Here is a 19,375-nt window from a genome sequence, read left to right as displayed (position 1 = left end):
ACGTCCTCTCCCAACTACTTCAGAGGGCTGGTAGGACTAGGGTCCTCCCTACCTGAGCACCAGCTTAGGGTGAAAGGGAGGAAGAGGAATCCTTAACAGAAGCATTATCTGTCCCTCTAACCCTCCTTTCAGAAGTGGCCGCTCTAAAAAGTCCTCTTGTCCTCTGACTCTTAGATCCCTCATACTTTTTACCTCATCCAGCTGTATACATGCAGTGAAACACACTTTAACTGTCCCAGATACTTGGGAGGCTGAGGCAGGAGGATCACTTGAGCCCAGGAGGTGGAGGTTGCAGTGAGCCATGATCATGGCACTACACTTCAGCCTGGGTGCACAGAGAAAGACCCTGTCTCAAACCAAAACCAAAACTAAAACCAAACAAAACAATAACAACAACAACAAAACCATACACACACTTTAGGACAGACCTCTGTAGTAGGATGGTGTATTTATGTACAGTGGCTAAAACTCGCAAGGAGCTGCTTACCCAGTCAGCCAGGCAGTCATGGTTTGTTTGTTTTTGTTGTTGTTGTTGTCGTCGAGACGGAGTTTTGCTCTCGTTGCCCAGGCTGCAGGGCAATGGCGCCATCTCAGCTCACCAAAACCTCCGCCTTCCAGGTTCAAGCCATTCTCCTGCCTCAGCCTCCAGAGTAGCTGAGATTACAAGTATGTGCCACCACGCCCGGCTAATTTTGTATTTTTAGTAGAGGCGGGGTTTCTCTATGTTGGTCAGGCTGGTCTCGAACTCCCGACCTCAGGTGATCCACCCACCTTGGCCTCCCAAAGTTCTGGGAATACAGGCGTGAGGTACTGCGCCCGGCCACAGCCATGGTTTTTAATCACTAAGAAGAGAAAGGGAGGCTGAGGCAGGTGGATCACCTGAGGTCAGGAGTTCGAGAGCAGCCTGGCCAACATGGTGAAACTCTATCTCACCAAAAATACAAAACTTAGCTGGCTGGGTGTTATGGTGCATGCCTGTAATCCCAGCTACTCAGGAGGCTGAGGCAGGAGAATCACTTGAACCGAGGAGGTGGAAGTTGCAGTGAGCTTAGATCATGTCATTGTACTCCAGCCTCGGTGACAGAGACTCCGACAAAAAAAAAAAAAAAAAAAGGGGCCGGGCGCGGTGGCTCAAGCCTGTAATCCCAGCACTTTGGGAGGCCGAGACGGGCGGATCACGAGGTCAGGAGATCGAGACCATCCTGGCTAACACGGTGAAACCCCATCTCTACTAAAAAATACAAAAAAAAAAAACTAGCCGGGCGAGGTGGCGGGCGCCTGTAGTCCCAGCTACTCGGGAGGCTGAGGCAGGAGAATGGCGTAAACCCAGGAGGCGGAGCTTGCAGTGAGCTGAGATCCAGCCACTGCACTCCAGCCCGGGCAACAGAGCGAGACTCCATCTCAAAAAACTAAAAAAAATTTTTAAAAAGGAGGGGTTCATTTTTTTCTAACTTTCTTATTTTCTTGGGTTAAACTAGCACTCTTAAATTAACCTGCCTGCCTATAGGCTTTCCAGACCAGGAGTGATATATATAACTTACAAGTCTTACTGGGGACCTGAAAGCCCCAACATGCTCTGAAGCCTGGAAAAGTAGGTGGAAGAAGGAAAAGATAGAACTTGGCACAGAGAGAAAAAAAACATCTGTGCTGGGCTAAAAAATATATGAGTACGAATGTTAGATTTTGTGAGTTACATCAGGGACACATGTGCATATCTGCATTTGATGTGTGTGCAATTGTGTGGCCAAGAGGGTGTCTGTGAGTGAGAAGACACACCTAAAGATTTAATGAGAAGAATAATGATTTGGGATCCATCTGCCTTGCTCTCAGTGCCAAGAGGAATAGTAGGCACAGGATTCACTGCAGGGGTAGATGGTGAAAGCAGTCAGAAAGTGATGGGTTGTTTGGGGTACCCCTGAATAATGTCTCCCCGCCTAGCTGGCTCTTGCTTGAAATTTAGCAGTTAGCTAACTGTGTCTCTAAGGATTTTAAATTTTTCTTCATACTTTTCTTTATTTCCACATTTTCAAGACATACCCGAGACTGGGTAATTTATAAAGGAAAAGAGGTTTAATGGACTCACAATTCCACATGACTGGGGAGGCCTCACAATCATGGTGGAAGGTGAAGGAGGAGCAAAGGCACATCTTACATGGTGGCAGGCAAGAAGTGCTGAGGGTATTGCAATTATAAACAAAAGGTTATTAATGTAAAATCATATATTTTAGTACTTGACAGTAGTTCAAATAAAAAGTCTCGAGGGAGGTTCCTGATTCAATTTAGACCATGAGGCCTTGTGTTAAGGGAGTAGATTGGATATTGTGGATTCTGATCTAGAACATGTGCTGTGATGCGTACTAGTTCTATAATCCTGGGCAAGGCTCTTGACATCTGTGGGGCTTAAACCTGAGTGCAAGAATCGCCCAATTGCAGATTGTAGGATCCTCTCCTAGAGAGTCTCATTCGGCAGGTCTAGAGTGGACCCTGGAATGTGCATTTCAATAAGTAGCCCAGGTGACTCCAAAGCAAATGCTATACAGACGACTCTTTGAGACACACTGTTCCATATTCTCCAAATCTCCATTTTAAAAAACTTTATTGTGAAAAAATTTCAAATGTATCAGGCATAACTCATTCACCTGCATCTCACTTTGTTGCACTTTGCAGATTACGTTTTTTACAAATAAAAGGTTTGTGGCAACCTGGTATTGGGCAAGTATATCAGCATCATTTTTCCAACAGCTTGTGCTCACTTCATGTTTCTGTATCACATCTTGGTAATTTTCACAATATTTCAAACTTTTCATTATCACTCTGTCTCTTATAGTGATCTGTGATCACTGTGATCAGTGATCTTTGATGTTACTATTGTAATTGTTTTGGGATGCCACAAATCACACCTATGTAAGACAGAGAATTTAATAAATATGTGTTCTCTGATGGCACCACCTACCAGCCGTTCCCCTATCTCCCTCTTCTTGAGCCTCCTTATTCCCTGATACACCCACTATTAAAATTAGGTCCATGAATACCCTAAAATGAGACCAGGTGGGTGGCTCACATCTGTAATCTCAGCACTTTGGGAGGCCGAGGCAGGTGGATAACTTGAGGCCAGGAGTTTAAGATCAGCCTGGACAAGGTGGTGAGACCATGTCTCTACTAAAAATACAAAAAATAGCTGAGTGTGGTGGCATACTCCTGTAGTCCCAGCTACTCAGGAGGCTGAGGCAGGAGAATTGCTTGAACCCAGGAGGTGGAGGTTGCAGTGAGCTGAGACTGTGCCACTGAACTCCAGCCTGGGCGACAGAGCAAGACTCTATCTCAAAAATAAATAAATAAATAACTCTACAATGGCCTCTAAGTTTTCAAGTGAAAGAAAGAATTGCACATTTCTCACTTAAAAAAAAGAGAAGAAAAAAGCTTCTAGGATGGAGAATGTGAGGGGAAAAAAAGCTAGAAATGATTAAGCTTAGTGAGGAAGGCATGTTGAAAGCCAACATAGGTCAGAAACTAAGCCTCTTGGCCAAACAGCAAGTTGGGAATGCAAAGGAAAATTTATTGAAGGAAATTAGAAGTGCTATTCCACTGAACACACAAATGATAAGAAAGCAAAACAGCCTTATTGCTGATATGGAGAACATTTTAGTGGTCTGGATAAGGAACCAACCAACTACAACATCCCCTTAAGCCAAAGTCTAATCCAGAGTAATGCCCTAACTCTTCAATTCTATGAAGGCTGAGAGAGGTGAGGAAGCTGCATATGAAAAGTCTGAAGCTAGCAGAGGTTGCTTCATGACGTTTAAGGAAAGAAGCCTTCTCTATAACATAAAAGTGCCAGTGAAGCAGCAAGTGCTGATGCAGAAGCTGCAGTCAGTTAACCAGAAGATCTACCTACAATCACTGATGAAGGTGGCTACATGAAACAACAGATTTTTTTTTCTTTTTTTTTTTTTGAGATGGAGTCTCATTCTGTCGCCCAGGCTGGAGTGCAGTGGCATGATCTTGGATCACTGCAACCTCAGCCTCCCGGGTTTAAGCAATTCTCCTGCCTCAGCCTCCCAAGTAGCTGGGATTACAGACACATGCCACCAAGTCCAGCTGATTTCTGTATTTTTAGTAGAGATAGGGTTTCACAATGTTGGACAGACTGGTGTCGAACTCCTGACCTTGTGATCCGACCTCCTTGACCTCCCAAAGTGCTGGGATTACAGGCGTGAACCACCAAGCCTGGCTGAAACAACAGATTTTGAATGTAGATGAAACAGCTTTCTATCAGAAGAAGATGCCATCTAAGACTTTCATAGCTAGAGAGGAAAAGTCAACGCCTAGCTTCAAAGCTTCAAAGGACAGGCTGACTCTCTTGTTAGGTGTTAATGCAACTGGTGACTTTTAGTTTAAATTAATGCTCATTTACTATTCTGAAAATCGTAGGGCTCTTAAGAATTATGTTAAAGCTATTTTTTTTTTTTTTTTTTTTTTTGGAGATGGAGTCTTGTTCTGTCACTCAGGCTGGAGTGCAGTGGTGCAATCTCGGCTCTCTGCAACCTCCAACTCCCAGTTCAAGCAATTCTCCTGTCTCAGCTTCTCGAGTAGCTGGGATTACAGGCACGCACCACCACACCCAGCTAATTTTGGTACTTTTAGTAGAGAGAGGGTTTCGCCACGTTGGCCAGGCTGGTCTCAAACTCCTGACCCCAAGTGATCTGCCTGCCTCAGCCTCCCAAAGTGGTGGGATTACAGGCATGAGCCACCATACCCAGCCAAATCTACTTTATCTGTGCCCTATAAATGCAATAACAAAGCCTGGATAACAGCGCATCTGTTTATAACACAGTCTATTGAATATTTTAAGCCCACTTTGGAGGACTACTTCTCAGAAAAAGATTCCTTTCAAAATATTACTGTTTATTGACCAATGCACCCATCATTCAGGAGCTCTGACGGAGATGTATAAGGAGATGATTGTTGTTTTTATGCCTGTTAACACAACATCCAGGCCGGGCACAGTGACTCACGCCTGTAATCCCAGCACTTTGGGAAGCCAAGGCGGCAGATCACTTGAGGTCAAGAGTTTGAGATCAGCCTGGCCAACATGGTGAAACCTGTCTCTACTAAAAATACAAAAATTAGCCAGGTGTGGTGGCCCACGCCTGTAATCCCAGCTACTCGGGAGGCTGAGGCAGGAGAATCACTTGAACCTGAGAGGCGGAGGTTGCAGTGAGCCAAGATTGTGCCACTGCACTCCAGCCTGGGCAGCAGAGTGAGACTCCATCTCAAAAACAAAAAAAGAAAAGAAAAGAAAAGAAAAAAACTACATCCATTCTGCAGTCCATGGATCAAGGAATAATTTAAATTTTCGAGTATTATTATTATTATTATTATTTTTTTTTTTTTTTTTTTTTTTTTTTTTTTTGAGACGGAGTCTTGCTCTGTCACCCAGGCTGGAGTGCAGTGGCCGGATCTCAGCTCACTGCAAGCTCCGCCTCCCGGGTTCACGCCATTCTCCTGCCTCAGCCTCCCGAGTAGCTGGGACTACAGGCGCCGGCCACCTCGCCCGGCTAGTTTTTTTGTATTTTTTAGTAGAGACGGGGTTTCACCGTGTTAGCCGGGATGGTCTCTCAATCTCCTGACCTCGTGATCCGCCCGTCTCGGCCTCCCAAAGTGCTGGGATTACAGGCTTGAGCCACCGCGCCCGGCCTCGAGTATTATTTTATTATTATTATTATTTTAAGATGAAGTCTTGCTCTGTCACCCAGGATAGAGTACAGTGGCGTGATCTCAGCTCCCTGAAACCTCTGCTTCTCAGGTTCAAGCAATTCTCCTGCCTCAGCCTCCCAAGTAGCTGGGATTACAGGTACACACCATCACGCCTGGCTAAGTTTTGTAGTTTTAGTAGAGCTGGGTTTTCCCCATATTGGCAAGGCTGGTCTTGAACTCCTGACCTCAGGTGATTTGTTTGCCTCGACCTCCCAAAGTGCTTGGATTACAGGCATGAGCCACTGCACCTGGCCTCAAGAATTATTTTAGAGACAGGTTCTCACTCTGTTGCCAGGCTAGAGTGCAGTGGCCCAATCATAGCTCACCGCAACCTCAAACTCCTGGGCTCAACCCATCCTCCCACCTCAGCCTCCTGAGTAGCAATGACTACAGCTGGGCACCACCATGCCCAGCTAATTTTTTATTTTTATTTCTGTAGAGATGAGGTCTTGCTATGTTGCTCAGGCTGGTCTCAAACTCCTGGCCTCAAGCAATCCTCTCACCTTGGCCTCCCAAAGTGCTAGGATTGGAAGTGTGAGCCACTGTGCTTGGCCCAAGTAATATTTAGGAAATACATTCCACAAGGCTATAGCTACCATAGACAGTCATTCCTCTGATGGATCTGGACAAAGTAAATTTAAAACCCTCTGGAAAATAACCCTCTAGATGCCACTAAGAATATCTGTGAGCCAGGCGTGTTGGCTCATGTCTGCAATTCCAGCACTTTGGGAGGCTGAGGCAGGATGGCTTGAGGCCAGGAGTTTGAAACCAGCTTAAGCCACATAGTGAGACCCTGTCTCTATTAAAAAAAAAAAAAAAAAAAAAAAAGAACATTTATGATTCCTGGGAGAAGGACAACGTATATCAACATTAACAGAAGTTTGGAAGAAGCTGATTCCAACCTTCATGGATGGACCTTCAAGATATCAGTGGAGGAAGTAACTGCAGACGTGATGGAAACAGCAAGTGAATTAGACTTAGAAGTGGAAGGCCGGGCGCGGTGGCTCACGCCTGTAATCCCAGCACTTTGGGAGGCCGAGGCGGACGGATCACGACATCAGGAGATCGAGACCATCCTGGTTAACACGGTGAAACCCTGTCTTTACTACAAATATAAAAAATTAGCCGGGCGTGGTGGTGGGCGCCTGTAGTCCCAGCTACTCTGGAGGCTGAGGCAGGAAAATGGCATGAACCCAGGAGGTGGAGCTTGCAGTGAGCCGAGATCGCAGCCACTGCACTCCAGCCTGGGCGAAAGAGCCAGACTCCATCTCAAAAAAAAAAAAAAAGAGAAAAAAAAAATTAGAAGTGGAGCCTGGCCAGGTGCAGTGGCTCACACCTGTAATCCCAGCACTTTGGGGGGCCAAGGCAAGAGCATCACTTGAGGCCAGGAGTTCAAGACCAGCCTGGGCCAGGTAGCAAGACTCAATTAATTACTAAAGATTGTGAAATGCAAACCTGCATCTCTTAGTTTTTAAAAACAGGAAACTTAATTCTTGACATTGAGGGATATGGGGCTTCTTACTGAGATTAAGTGGGATAACCATAATTGTTACTTGTTTACCTATTCTTCTTCAAGCACTGTACACACCTATGTAAAGGAAATACCAACACCATGCCTGACAAACAGATAATAAAATAAAGATGCAGAAGTAACTTGCCTAACATCCCTCTGCTAAAAGCATTCAAACCCACGTCCATATAAAGGTTGTGTTCTTCCCACTGCTTCTTTAAAAGATTTACTGGACGACTACCCTAAGCAAAGCACTTGCCCTAAGCCGGCTAAATTAATTATTCAACTCTCTCAACAGTACTTTAGTATTGGTATTGTCCCTGTTGTACAAATAAAGAAGTTGAGGCTTGGCGGGGCGCAGCGGCTCACGCCTGTAATCCCAGCACTTTCGGAGGCCGAGGCGGACGGATCACGAGGTCACAGACCGAGACCATCCTGGCCACATGGTGAAACCCCATCTCTACTAAAAATACAAAAAACAAAAACAAACAAAAAACAGCTGGGCATGGTTGCGCACGCCTGTAGTCCCAGCTACTCGAGAGGCTGAGGCAGGAGAATCGCTTGAACCCGGAAAGCGGAGGTTGCAATGAACCGAGATTGTGCCACCGCACTCCAACCTGGCGACAGAGCGAGACAGTGTCTCAAAAAAAAAAAAAAAAAAAACAAAAAAGTTGAGGTTCAAAGAGGTTAGGTAACTTGTCCAAGGTCATACAGCCCTAGAATGAGAGAAAACGGTTGTGTCTCAAAGCGGCATTATTTGTCCGTGGGACACGTATGTTTGAATTTCCATCCATCCATCTATCTGGCACTGATGTCTCTCTATGCTGCTGAGACTGTTCTCGAACTCCTGGGCTCAGACCATCCTCTGGGGATCTACCTGCGCGCAGGGACTACCGGTGCGCGCTACCGTAGTGCCCGGCTCCCCACCTCTTTAAAAACTGGAGATTGCAATGCTTGCGCCAACTAGTAAGCTTTCACAGTTGGGAGCGAATATACCACGTGAGAGATTATAAATGACGTCGCACTAAGGGACGGATGGATCCTTAAAGCAAGCCAGGCCACAAAAGCGTGCCGAAACGCAATGGTGCCACTGCGACAGCGCGCCTGCGTGCAAAGGCTAGCCGAAGCAGAGAGCAGTGCGCATGCGTGCAGCTACTCGCATATGGGCGTGGCTAAGAGCGCCGGCTAAGTGTTCCAGCCTCGGGGGTGCACCAGCCGTGGCTGGCGCAGCACCCTGCCCGGGCAGTAGTTTTTTTTGCATACACCAGTATTCAGGATATCGGAATCCGGTGCACAGCAGCTTCTTCAGGTTTGAGGTTCCGGATGCCTGGGGACGGAGAAACGAGAGGGGAAAAACGGATGGAAAGGTGGGTGACCAGCGTCCAGAAATCCAACGGGGAAACCTCCTACCTTTCTACCCTTGGTACCGCGAGAATGGGCGCGGTCTGGCTTCGGGGCGGAAGCGACGGGCGGTCCTGGTTCCGGGGCGGGGCTGGAGGCGGGGAGACCGGGCTGGAAAGCGCCAGCAAAGCCGGCTGTTACTCTGCATCGCGTTCACGCTCAACTTTGCCTTCAGGTGAGGCGTCCATGGAGCGACTTCTGGCCCAGCTGTGCGGCAGCAGCGCAGCGTGGCCGCTCCCGCTGTGGGAGGGGGACACCACAGGCCACTGCTTCACCCAGCTGGTGCTCAGCGCCCTGCCCCACGCACTCCTCGCCGTGCTCAGTGCCTGCTACTTGGGCACCCCGAGGTGGGTAGAGACAAGCGCAAGGCATCTGTCCGTGTGTGCCTGCAGATCTCACCCGCAACCTACATCTTCCGGCAGTGTCACCAGAATAGCTAGGTCTCTGGAGTAGGGCAGAAGTAGAATAAAATCTAAGCATTACTACTTAGCAGCAGTGTGGCTGTTCTTGGGCAAGTACCTGCCTTCTCTGAGTCTCATTCTTGGGAGGTTTAAATGAGATAATTAAGCATATAGTGCAGTGCCTGGCATGTTTTTAAAGGTCTAATGAGTGTCAGAAATCATCAGAACTATCCATTTTCAGTTACCCAGACTCAGCTGTCATGAATTGAAGGCAGAATTGGGGGAACAACGTTTTTAGCCAAAAGCGCTGACGTGTTTAAGTTGTAGGCTCAGTTTCTCACCATTTCAACCCATGAAACGTTAGTGTTTCCAGATTAAGAAAAGTATACGTAGGCTCAGCTGAAGGGGAAGCAGTAGATAGACAAGAAGAGCAAAATCAAACATTAAACCTTCCCCCAATTAAGGGCTATAAGGTGTGGGTGCTAAACTTACCTTGATTTTGTATTTAGTTCTTTTATGGCTAGCGATGACTAAAGTTAGTCTCTTTCTAGCTGCTGAGAAGACAGGAGGGCGGTCTGGTCTCTGGCTTTAGCAGTTCCTAGTCTGATGGGGGAAAGTGTCCCTATCCAAGAGGTCTTGCTTGCTTTCTCATTAGATTGAGTTCCCAAAAGACTGTGCCAATTTTTAATAGCTGCTCCTCTGAGAAGGCTGTGGATGTCTTTGCTAGGTGATTAAACCCTTCTAGACTTTTTTTTTTTTTTTTTTTTTGAGACGGAGTCTCGCTCTGTCACCCAGGCTGGAGTGCAGTGGCCGGATCTCAGCTCACTGCAAGCTCCGCCTCCCGGGTTTACGCCATTCTCCGGCCTCAGCCTCCCGAGTAGCTGGGACTACAGGCGCCTGCCACCTCGCCCGGCTAGTTTTTTGTATTTCTTTTTTTTTTTTTTTTTTTTTTTTTTGAGACGGAGTCTTGCTCTGTAGCCCGGGCTGGAGTGCAGTGGCCAGATCTCAGCTCACTGCAAGCTCCGCCTCCCGGGTTTACGCCATTCTCCTGCCTCAGCCTCCGGAGTAGCTGGGACTACAGGCGCCCGCCACCTCGCCCGGCTAGTTTTTTGTATTTTTAGTAGAGACGGGGTTTCACCGTGTTAGCCAGGATGGTCTCGATCTCCTGACCTCGTGATCCGCCCGTCTCGGCCTCCCAAAGTGCTGGGATTACAGGCTTGAGCCACCGCGCCCGGCCACCCTTCTAGACTTTTGTCTCTGTGTAAGAAACATCAGAATTCCTCCTAGACCAAGCAGATCCACAGCTTCTCCTATCCAAGGGATTCATCCGCTCCCTGCGAAAGCAAGGAAGACCATCACGTGATCAATAGAAATTGTGCCTCATTTCACTTATCAGCCTTGTGTGTGTTGCTGAGAAGGGTTAGAGAGATCGAGAACCTAAGATAGGAAAGGGCCTCAGAAGGCTTTTAATTTGAGACTCACTGCTCACTGTGCTGGTGAGGAAAGTGAGATTAAGAGAGGAAAAGAGACTTGGGGTGATGAGGTTGGTTGATGGCCAACTTGGGGCCAGTTTTCTTGGGTCCCCACATCTTAGGAAATACAACTCTTTTTTTTTTCTTTTCCTTTTTTCTTTTCTTTGTGTGTGTGTGTGTGTGTGCTTTTTTTTTTTTTTTTTTTGACAGGGTCTCCCTCTGTTGCCCAGGCTGAAGTACAGTAGTGCAATCACAGTTCACTGCAGCCTGGACCTCTTGGGCTCCAGCAGCCTCCCACCTCAGCCTTCTGAGTTGCTGGGGCTGGGGCCACAAGTGCATGCCACCACGCCTGGCTAATTTTTTAAAATTATTTTTATTTTTATTTTTTTTTAATTTATTTTTTTTCTTGAGACAGAGTCTCACTCTGTCGCCCAGGCTGGAGTGCAGTGGCCCGATCTCACCTCACTGCAAGCTCCGCCTCCCGGGTTCACGCCATTCTCCTGCCTCAGCCTCCCGAGTAGCTGGGACTACAGGGGCCCACCACCGCGCCCGGCTAGTTTTTTGTATTTTTTAGTAAGACGGGGTTTCACCGTGTTAGCCAGGATGGTCTCGATCTCCTGACCTCGTGATCCGCCCGTCTCGGCCTCCCAAAGTGCTGGGATTACAGGCTTGAGCCACCGCGCCCGGCCTAAAATTATTTTTAATAGGCCAGATGCAGTGGCTCAAGCCTGTAATGCCAGCACTGTGGGAGGCCAGGAGTTCGAGACCAGCCTGCCGACGTGGCAAAATGCCATCTACTAAAAATACAAAAAAATTGACCTGGCACAGTGGCTCATGCCTGTAATCCCAGCACTTTGGGAGGCTGAGACAGGCGGATCACTGGAAGTCAGGTTGAAACCAGCCTGGCCAACATGGTGAAACCCTCTCTTGAATCACTTGAACCCACGAGGTGGAGGTTGCAGTGAGCTAAGATTGCACCACTGCACTCCAGCCTGGACGACAAAGCGAGACTCTGTCTCAAAAAAAAAAAAAAAATATATATATATATATATATATATGTATATATATATATATATTATTTTTGGTAGAAAGAAGGCCTTGCTTTGTCGTCCAGGCTGGTCTTGAACTCTTGGGCTCAAGCAATCCTTCTTCCTCAACCTCCTAAAGTTCTGGGTTTACAGATGTGAGCCACCATGCCCAGCCAGAAACAAATGTTTTTTTTTTTTTTTTTGAGACAGGGTCTTACTCTGTCACCCAGGCTGGAGAGCAGTGGCGCTCTGCAACCTCCACCTCCACTGCAACCTCCACCTCTTGGGTTCAAGCGATTCTCCTGCCTCAGCCTCTGGAGTAGCTGAGACTACAGGTGTGTGCCACCATGCCTGACCAATTTCCATATTTTTACTAGAGATGGAGTTTCACTGTGTTACCCTGGCTGGTCTTGAACTCCTGGCCTCAAGCGATCCACCTGCCTTGGCCTCCCAAAGTGCTGGGATTACAGGCATGAGCCACCATGCCCAGCCCAGAAATAGAATTCTTAAAGGCTGATTTTTATTCCCATCTAAATCCTTACAAATCAGTGTCATCAGGTGGACTTTTAAGAAAACGCCCAGCTACTAGGGAGGCTGAGGCAGGGGAATCGCTTGAACCTGGGAGGCGGAGGTTGCAGCGAGCTGAGATCCCGCCACTGCACTCCAGCCTGGCAACAGAGCAAGACTCTGCATTTTAGTTTACAAGCAAACTTTTAGTAACCTAGCCCTGCCAACAAAGGGTGTAACAGACTCAGTCCTCTTTTTATATGAACTTTCAAGACATGCTGACACTCACTGCTGCAGGTATGTTTTCCTGTATTTAATTTTTTTTTTTGGATGGAGTCTCTCTCCGTCGCCCAGGCTGGAGTGCAGCGGCACGATCTCAGCTCACTGCAACCTCCGCCTCCCAGGTTCAAGCGATTCTCGTGCCTCAGTGTCCCAAAGTAGCCGGAATTACAGGTGCGTGCCACCATACCCAGCTAATTTTTATATTTTTAGTAGAGATGGGGTTTTACCATGTTGGCCAGGCTGGTCTCAAACTCTTGACCTCAAGTGATCTGACCGCCTCAGCCTCCCCAAGTGCTGGGATTACAGGCATGAGCCACCGTGACCAGCCCCTGTATTTGATTCTTAATGCAACAGATCACCTTTTGTTTATTAAAAACATTTCTTTGGCCGGGCGCAGTGGCTCAAGCCTGTAATCCCAGCACTTTGGGAGGCCAAGACGGGCGGATCACGAGGTCAGGAGATCGAGACCATCCTGGCTAACACGGTGAAACCCCGTCTCTCCTAAAAAAATACAAAAAAAACTAGCCGGGCGAGGTGGCAGGCGCCTATAGTCCCACCTACTCGGGAGGCTGAGGCAGGAGAATGGCGTGAACCCGGGAGGCGGAGCTTGCAGTGAGCCGAGATCCCGCCACTGCACTCCAGCCTGGGTGACAGAGCAAGACTCCGTCTCAAAAAAACAAACAAACAAAAAAAATTTCTTTGTATGCCAAGAAGATGTAAACACAAGCAGAAAGAGATATTTTTCTTCAGCTAAAGGAGTCACAAAAGCAATCCACACCACCTTCTACAATCAGTGGAAAGAGAGTAGAATATTCCAAGGCTTTATAAAGTTTAGGCTACCGTATTAGAATATAAAAGCTGTATGTAGGCCGGGCGCGGTGGCTCAAGCCTGTAATCCCAGCACTTTGGGAGGCCGAGACGGGCGGATCATGAGGTCAGGAGATCGAGACCATCCTGGCTAATACGGTGAAACCCCGTCTCTACTAAAAAATACAAAAAACTAGCCGGGCGAAGTGGCGGGTGCCTGTAGTCCCAGCTACTCGGGAGGCTGAGGCAGGAGAATGGTGTGAACCCGAGAGGAGGAGCTTGCAGTGAGCTGAGATCCGGCCACTGCACTCCAGCCTGGGTGACAGAGCGAGACTCCGTCTCAAAAAAAAAAAAAAAAAAAAAAAAAAGCTGTATGTAAGTCCAATTTTTATTCATCTAATAGTGCTTCAGGTGAATTTAAGGGTACTCTTAGGTGGATCCTTTTGTAAAAATGAATATGTACCCTTTAGCGGTTATCTGCATGAAAACTTTGGATTTTTTTTTTTTTTTTTTTTTCCTGAGATGGAGTCTCCTTCTGTCGCCCAGGCTGGCGTGCAGTGGCGTGATCTCAGCTCACTGCAACCTCCGTCTCCCGGATTCAAGCGATTCTCCTGCCTCAGCCTCCTGAGTAGCTGGGATTGCAGGTGCCTGCCACCATGCCTGGCTAATTTTTGCGTTTTTGGTAGAGATGGGGTTTCACCATGTTGGCCAGGCTAGTCTTGAATTCCTGACCTCAGGTGATCGTCCCGTCTCAGCCTCCCGAAGTGCTAGGATTACAGGCGTGAGCCACAGCACCTGGCCTGGATTTTTTTTTAATTTTAGATTCATGAGGGATATGTGCTTGTTTGTAATTATACATGGATATATTGTGTGATGCTGACGTTTGGGCTTCTAATGATCCCATCACCCAAGTAGCAAACATAGTACCCAGGATTTTTTTTTTCCTAGTCTTCATGTTAAGGACAACCTTACCTCAAAATTGTTAATGTCTGTGGTTAAAAAAAAAAAAAAAAGAGTCAGAAATGGTGTAGGTAGTTAGGCTCAGGTGGCTTGTTAGCTCATTTTGTCAGAAAATGAGTTAGGTTCATCTGGGAAGACTTCCTGGGAGAAAAGACCCTGGGTTCCGAGGTAAAGTGGGGTAGGGATAAGATGTGCAAGGCAGGAAGGGAGTTGATTTCTTAGGTAAGTGAATTTTTGGAGGTGAGGGGTATGTCTGGGTCCTGAGTCAGCCACAGCGTGCCTCCTTGTCTTCCCTCTTGTCCCCAGGAGTCCAGATTACATCCTACCCTGCAGTCCTGGATGGCGCCTCCGACTTGCAGCTTCCTTCCTGCTTTCCGTCTTCCCGCTGCTAGACCTCCTTCCAGTTGCTTTGCCACCAGGGGCAGGCCCAGGACCCATAGGCCTAGAGGTGCTGGAAGGGTGTGTGGCAGCTGTGGCCTGGATCAGCCACAGCCTGGCCCTGTGGGTGTTGTCCCATTCCTCTCATGGCCACACCCGGGGTCCCTTGGCCTTGGCCCTGGTAGCCTTGCTGCCAGCTCCAGCCCTAGTGCTGACCGTGTTGTGGCATTGCCAACGAGGCACACTTCTGCCCCCACTTCTCCCAGGGCCCGTGGCCCGCCTATGCCTGCTCATCCTGCGGCTGGCTGCACTCTTGGCCTATGCACTGGGATGGGCAGCTCCTGGGGGACCACGAGAACCCTGGGCTCAGGAACCCCTCCTGCCCGAGGATCAAGAACCTGAGGTGGCTGAAGATGGGGAGAGTTGGCTGTCACACTTTTCCTATGCCTGGCTGGCACCCTTGCTGGCCCGTGGGGCCTGTGGAGAGCTCCAGCAGCCTCAGGACATTTGCCGCCTCCCCCACAGACTGCATCCAACCTACCTGGCTCGTGTCTTCCAGTCACACTGGCAGGAGGGGGCCCGACTGTGGAGGGCCTTATACAGGGCCTTTGGACGGTGCTATCTGACACTTGGACTGCTGAAACTGGTAGGGACCATGCTGGGATTCTCAGGGCCCCTGCTGCTCTCCCTACTGGTGGGCTTCCTGGAAGAGGGGCAGGAGCCACTAAGCCATGGCCTGCTCTACGCTCTGGGGCTAGCCAGTGGGGCTGTACTGGGTGCTGTGCTGCAGAATCAGTATGGGTATGAGGTCTGTAAGGTAAAACTTCAGGCACGGGGGGCCGTGCTGAACATCCTGTACCGAAAGACTTTACAGCTGGGGCCCAGCCGCCCTCCTACTGGGGAGGCCCTGAACCTACTAGGCACTGACTCTGAACGGCTGCTTAACTTTGCTGGGAGCTTCCATGAAGCCTGGGGCCTGCCCCTACAGCTGGCCATCACCCTCTACCTGCTGTACCAGCAGGTAGGCGTGGCCTTTGTGGGTGGTCTGATCTTGGCACTGCTGCTGGTACCTGTCAACAAAGTGATTGCCACCCGCATCATGGCCAGCAACCAGGAAATGCTACGGCACAAGGATGCGCGGGTTAAGGTGAGGGGGTACTTGGGGTCCCTCAGCTATCTAGAGACCCCACCCAGCCCAGGGCCACAGGTCTTCCTATGCACACTACCTGAGGGAGTGAGAGTGACCTCAAAGTTAAGAGCTGAGACTGGAGAAAGATAGACCTGGGTTCAAATCCTGGCTCTACACTTACTAGTTCAGTCACTTCAGACAAGTCACTTAACCTATTTGGGCTTCCCCCCTCCTCGTCTGTAAAATGAGAATAATAGTAGCTCACCTTGTAGAGCTCTTGTAAGGATCTCATGAGATAATGCTTAGCATAGTGCCAGTCACAAAGTAAGCTCTGAATACATGTGGCCACCCTGGGAGGTAGGAAGTCATCTCCCTGGCACCAAACAGGTCTGTAGGGCCTGAGCTGGGACCCGAGTCTCCAACCTCTTTACCTAGGGCACAGACCACCCCATGGCTGCATGTAGAGAGACCTAGGAGATCCGCAGCTGCCTCTTCGGATAGGCTGAGGGGAAGGGAATAGGTCACTTTCCTGCCTGGGCCAACTCTAGGTGTTTAGGGTTTGGCTGAATCAGCTCTGGGTTCTGCAGTGATTGTGGGTACAAAGGGGATGGCAGTCCTGGGGGTTCATACAGCATAGCTGTCGACCCTTAGTGGAACAGTTCAGAGTGCTCCTGGAGGGAAGGGAGGTTGATAGATGGTTATGGCATGAGGCCTTTTCCCCTACCTGTGACAGCTACAGACAAGGAGTTTTGGCCCTTGCCCGTCTTCCCTGGGCCCATTAGCCTGTTTGACCCTGGGCTGTGGTGTGGCCTCTTATGCCTGTGTACTCCTACAGGATAGTTTCTGTGCCACTCAAGCTGGGGGCCAGAACTGGGGGGCCAGCCCCCGAAGCTCACATCTTTTGGTTTTGGGAGATAGCCTTTTGTCCCTCATCTAATGGGAGGAGTGCTTTTACTCCACTGTGGTGACTTGGCTGCACCTTCCACCACTTCTTCTCCTAGGAAGGAGGGGAATTCCCACTCCAACCTGTCCCCAGCTGGAGCCAGTGGAGAAGTAAAAGAGAGACTGGGAGGGGAAGCAACCCAGGGCTGAAAAGGATTTGAAGGGCAGGATTTCCAGAAAGGATTGAGGTGAGGAAGAAAACCAAGACTAGGGCAGTGCAGAGCTTAGAATACTGAACATTCTGCCAGGAGCCTGGGGAAGGCTTGGCGGACAAGACACATGAGCAGTGCCTCTACTTCACGCCTCTCCCTTGTCTCCTTTCCCTAGCTTGTGACAGAGCTGCTGAGTGGCATTCGGGTCATCAAGCTCTGCGGGTGGGAGCAGGCACTGGGGGCCCGAGTAGAGGCCTGCCGGGCTCGAGAGCTGGGGCGACTCCGGGTCATCAAATACCTGGATGCGGCCTGTGTATACCTGTGGGCTGCCCTACCGGTTGTCATCTCCATCGTCATCTTCATCACCTATGTCCTCATGGGGCACCAGCTCACTGCCACCAAGGTGAGGACCAGGAAGGAAGGGGACCAGCATCAAGGAGACTTCGGCGAAGTGGAGACGTAGGCTCAGGCCCTCGGTGCTGGCTGAGAAGGAGGGAGGGATCCCTGACTGCCTCTCGACCAAGGGAAAACTGAAGGAACCTTTTTGTGGGGGCCTTGGATATATAACCTTCCCCTCTGTGAAGGATTCCTTTCCTTCCTCTCTTCTACCTTTCACTCCAACTTCTAGTCAGTTCCAGGCTTGGGGTTAGGTCTCTTTATACTCGTTCTAATGGCCTTAGGAAAAAAATCTTTGATCCAGTCCTGCGTCTAGCCAAGGCCAGGTGATGTTGCTACTTGGAAATTCTAAAAAAGTCTCAAAATGAGCTAGGCCTGCCTAGTTAAAAAGATGTAACCTTGGCCGGGCACGGTGGCTCACACTTGTAATTCCAGCACTTTTGGAGGCCAAGGCAGTCGGATCACCTGAGGCCAAGAGTTCGAGACCAGCCTGACCAACATGGTGAAAGCTTGTCTCTACTAAAAATATAAAAACCAGGTGTGTGGCCGGGCGCGGTGGCTCAAGCCTGTAATCCCAGCACTTTGGGAGGCCGAGACGGGTGGATCACGAGGTCAGGAGATCGAGACCATCCTGGCGAACACGGTGAAACCCCGTCTCTACTAAAAAATACAAAAAACTAGCCGGGCGAGGCGGCGGGCGCCTGTAGTCCCAGCTACTCGGGAGGCTGAGGCAGGAGAATGGCGTAAACCCGGGAGGCGGAGCTTGCAGTGAGCTGAGATCCGGCCACTGCACTCCAGCCCGGGCGACAGAGCCAGACTCCGTCTCAAAAAAAAAAAAAAAAAAAACCAGGTGTGGTGATGCATGCCTGTGATGCCAGCTACTCAGGAGGCTGGGGCAGGAGAATCACTTGAACCCTGGAGGTGGAGGTTGCAGCGAGCCAAGATTATGCCACTACATTCCAGCTTAGGTGACAAAGCAAGACCCGTCAAGAAAAAAAAAAAAAAAAAAATGGAACCTGTATCCCTTGAACATTGGAATTTCTAGGATTCTTTTTTTTTTTTTTTTGAGACGGAGTCTCGCTCTGTCGCCCAGGCTGGAGTGCAGTGGCCGGATCTCAGCTCACTGCAAGCTCCGCCTCCCGGGTTCGGGCCATTCTCCTGTCTCAGCCTCCTGAGTAGCTGGGACTACAGGTGCCCGCCACCTGGCCCGGCTAGTTTTTTGTATTTTTTAGTAGAGACGGGGTTTCACCGTGTTAGCCAGGATGGTCTCGATCTCCTGACCTAGTGATCCGCCCGTCTCGGCCTCCCAAAGTGCTGGGATTACAGGCTTGAGCCACCGCGCCCGGCCATTTCTAGGATTCTTTAAGTGACCACCTCTGCCACATCTGATCCCAGGATTGGCCAGCCAGCCCTTCAGTTCTATCGTTGCCCAGTTCTTTCCTCCACAGACCTGTCCACAGGGCTTCCCTTAGAAACAGGCCCTTAGATAACTCCTGGGGCTTCACCCTCCTCCCACCTCCCTCAGGTGTTCACGGCCCTGGCACTGGTGCGAATGCTTATTCTTCCTCTCAACAACTTCCCTTGGGTGATCAATGGCCTCCTGGAGGCCAAAGTGTCCTTGGACCGGATCCAGCTTTTCCTCGACCTTCCAAACCACAACCCCCAGGCCTACTACAGCCCAGGTAATGGGAAGCTAGTGGGCAGAACCTGGCACAGGGTGAGAAGGGGAGTGGAGCCACTTGGGTACCACGCATAGATGTCACCAAGAGGGGTTAGAGAGAGCGGAATCCAAAACTCAGACTCAGTTAGCTCTAGGCAGGTAGATATGGGGCTGGCAAGTCAATTACATGATTTACCCTCCCCAAGCAGATTGTGGTAGTTTAGGAGCCTAAATCAAGTGGCTTCTGTGTTCAGATCCCCCCACAGAACCATCTACAGTATTGGAGCTGCATGGAGCCTTGTTCTCCTGGGACCCAGTTGGAACCAGCCAGAAGACCTTCATCGGTCATCTCGAAGTGAAAAAGGTTTGTTGAACAGACACCCTGGGAGAGTCCTCAGACTCACGAGAGAGGAACTCATGTCAGAGAAGCAATGACCGAGCCAATCATAGCTGATCGCTCTGCAGCTCTAATTGCTGCAGGAGGGAGAGGTATTTGGTGAGCAGGTTCTCATCCATGAGGAGAGGACACCTCACATTTGAATCTCAGAATAGTTGCACCTCTCTCTGGTCTTTAGGCAGCGTGTATCCATCCA

The 19,375-nt window shown here is 49.4% G+C and overlaps 1 protein-coding gene and 1 long non-coding RNA gene across 8 annotated transcripts in view; one reads left to right on the top strand and one right to left on the bottom strand.

Annotated features, from left to right (window-relative positions):
• LOC105489570 (uncharacterized) overlaps positions 1–8,738 on the bottom strand; it is a 62,070-nt gene extending 53,332 nt beyond the window's left edge. Inside the window, exon 1 of the long non-coding RNA XR_011623710.1 lies at positions 8,678–8,738. This is a non-coding gene — a long non-coding RNA (uncharacterized lncRNA). The remainder of the gene's footprint in view (positions 1–8,677) is intronic.
• LOC105489567 (ATP binding cassette subfamily C member 10) overlaps positions 8,426–19,375 on the top strand; it is a 26,380-nt gene continuing 15,430 nt past the window's right edge. For 5 of the 7 annotated variants that reach the window (XM_011754447.3, XM_011754442.3, XM_011754446.3 and 2 more), the window contains exons 1-6: positions 8,435–8,634; positions 8,844–9,015; positions 14,432–15,650; positions 16,902–17,129; positions 18,648–18,804; positions 19,037–19,146. In XM_011754447.3, coding sequence (XP_011752749.2) covers positions 8,855–9,015; positions 14,432–15,650; positions 16,902–17,129; positions 18,648–18,804; positions 19,037–19,146 — 1,875 coding nt within the window. In that variant the 5' untranslated portion in view covers positions 8,435–8,634; positions 8,844–8,854. Of the gene's footprint in view, positions 8,635–8,843; positions 9,016–14,431; positions 15,651–16,901; positions 17,130–18,647; positions 18,805–19,036; positions 19,147–19,375 lie in introns of all 7 variants that reach the window. The other 2 variants (XM_011754448.3, XM_011754444.3) reach the window with 2 other exon arrangements.

This window comes from Macaca nemestrina, chromosome 5, assembly GCF_043159975.1.
Source record: "Macaca nemestrina isolate mMacNem1 chromosome 5, mMacNem.hap1, whole genome shotgun sequence".
NCBI classification, from domain to species: Eukaryota; Metazoa; Chordata; class Mammalia; order Primates; family Cercopithecidae; genus Macaca; species Macaca nemestrina.
This window is presented reverse-complemented; position numbering and strand designations above follow the sequence as displayed.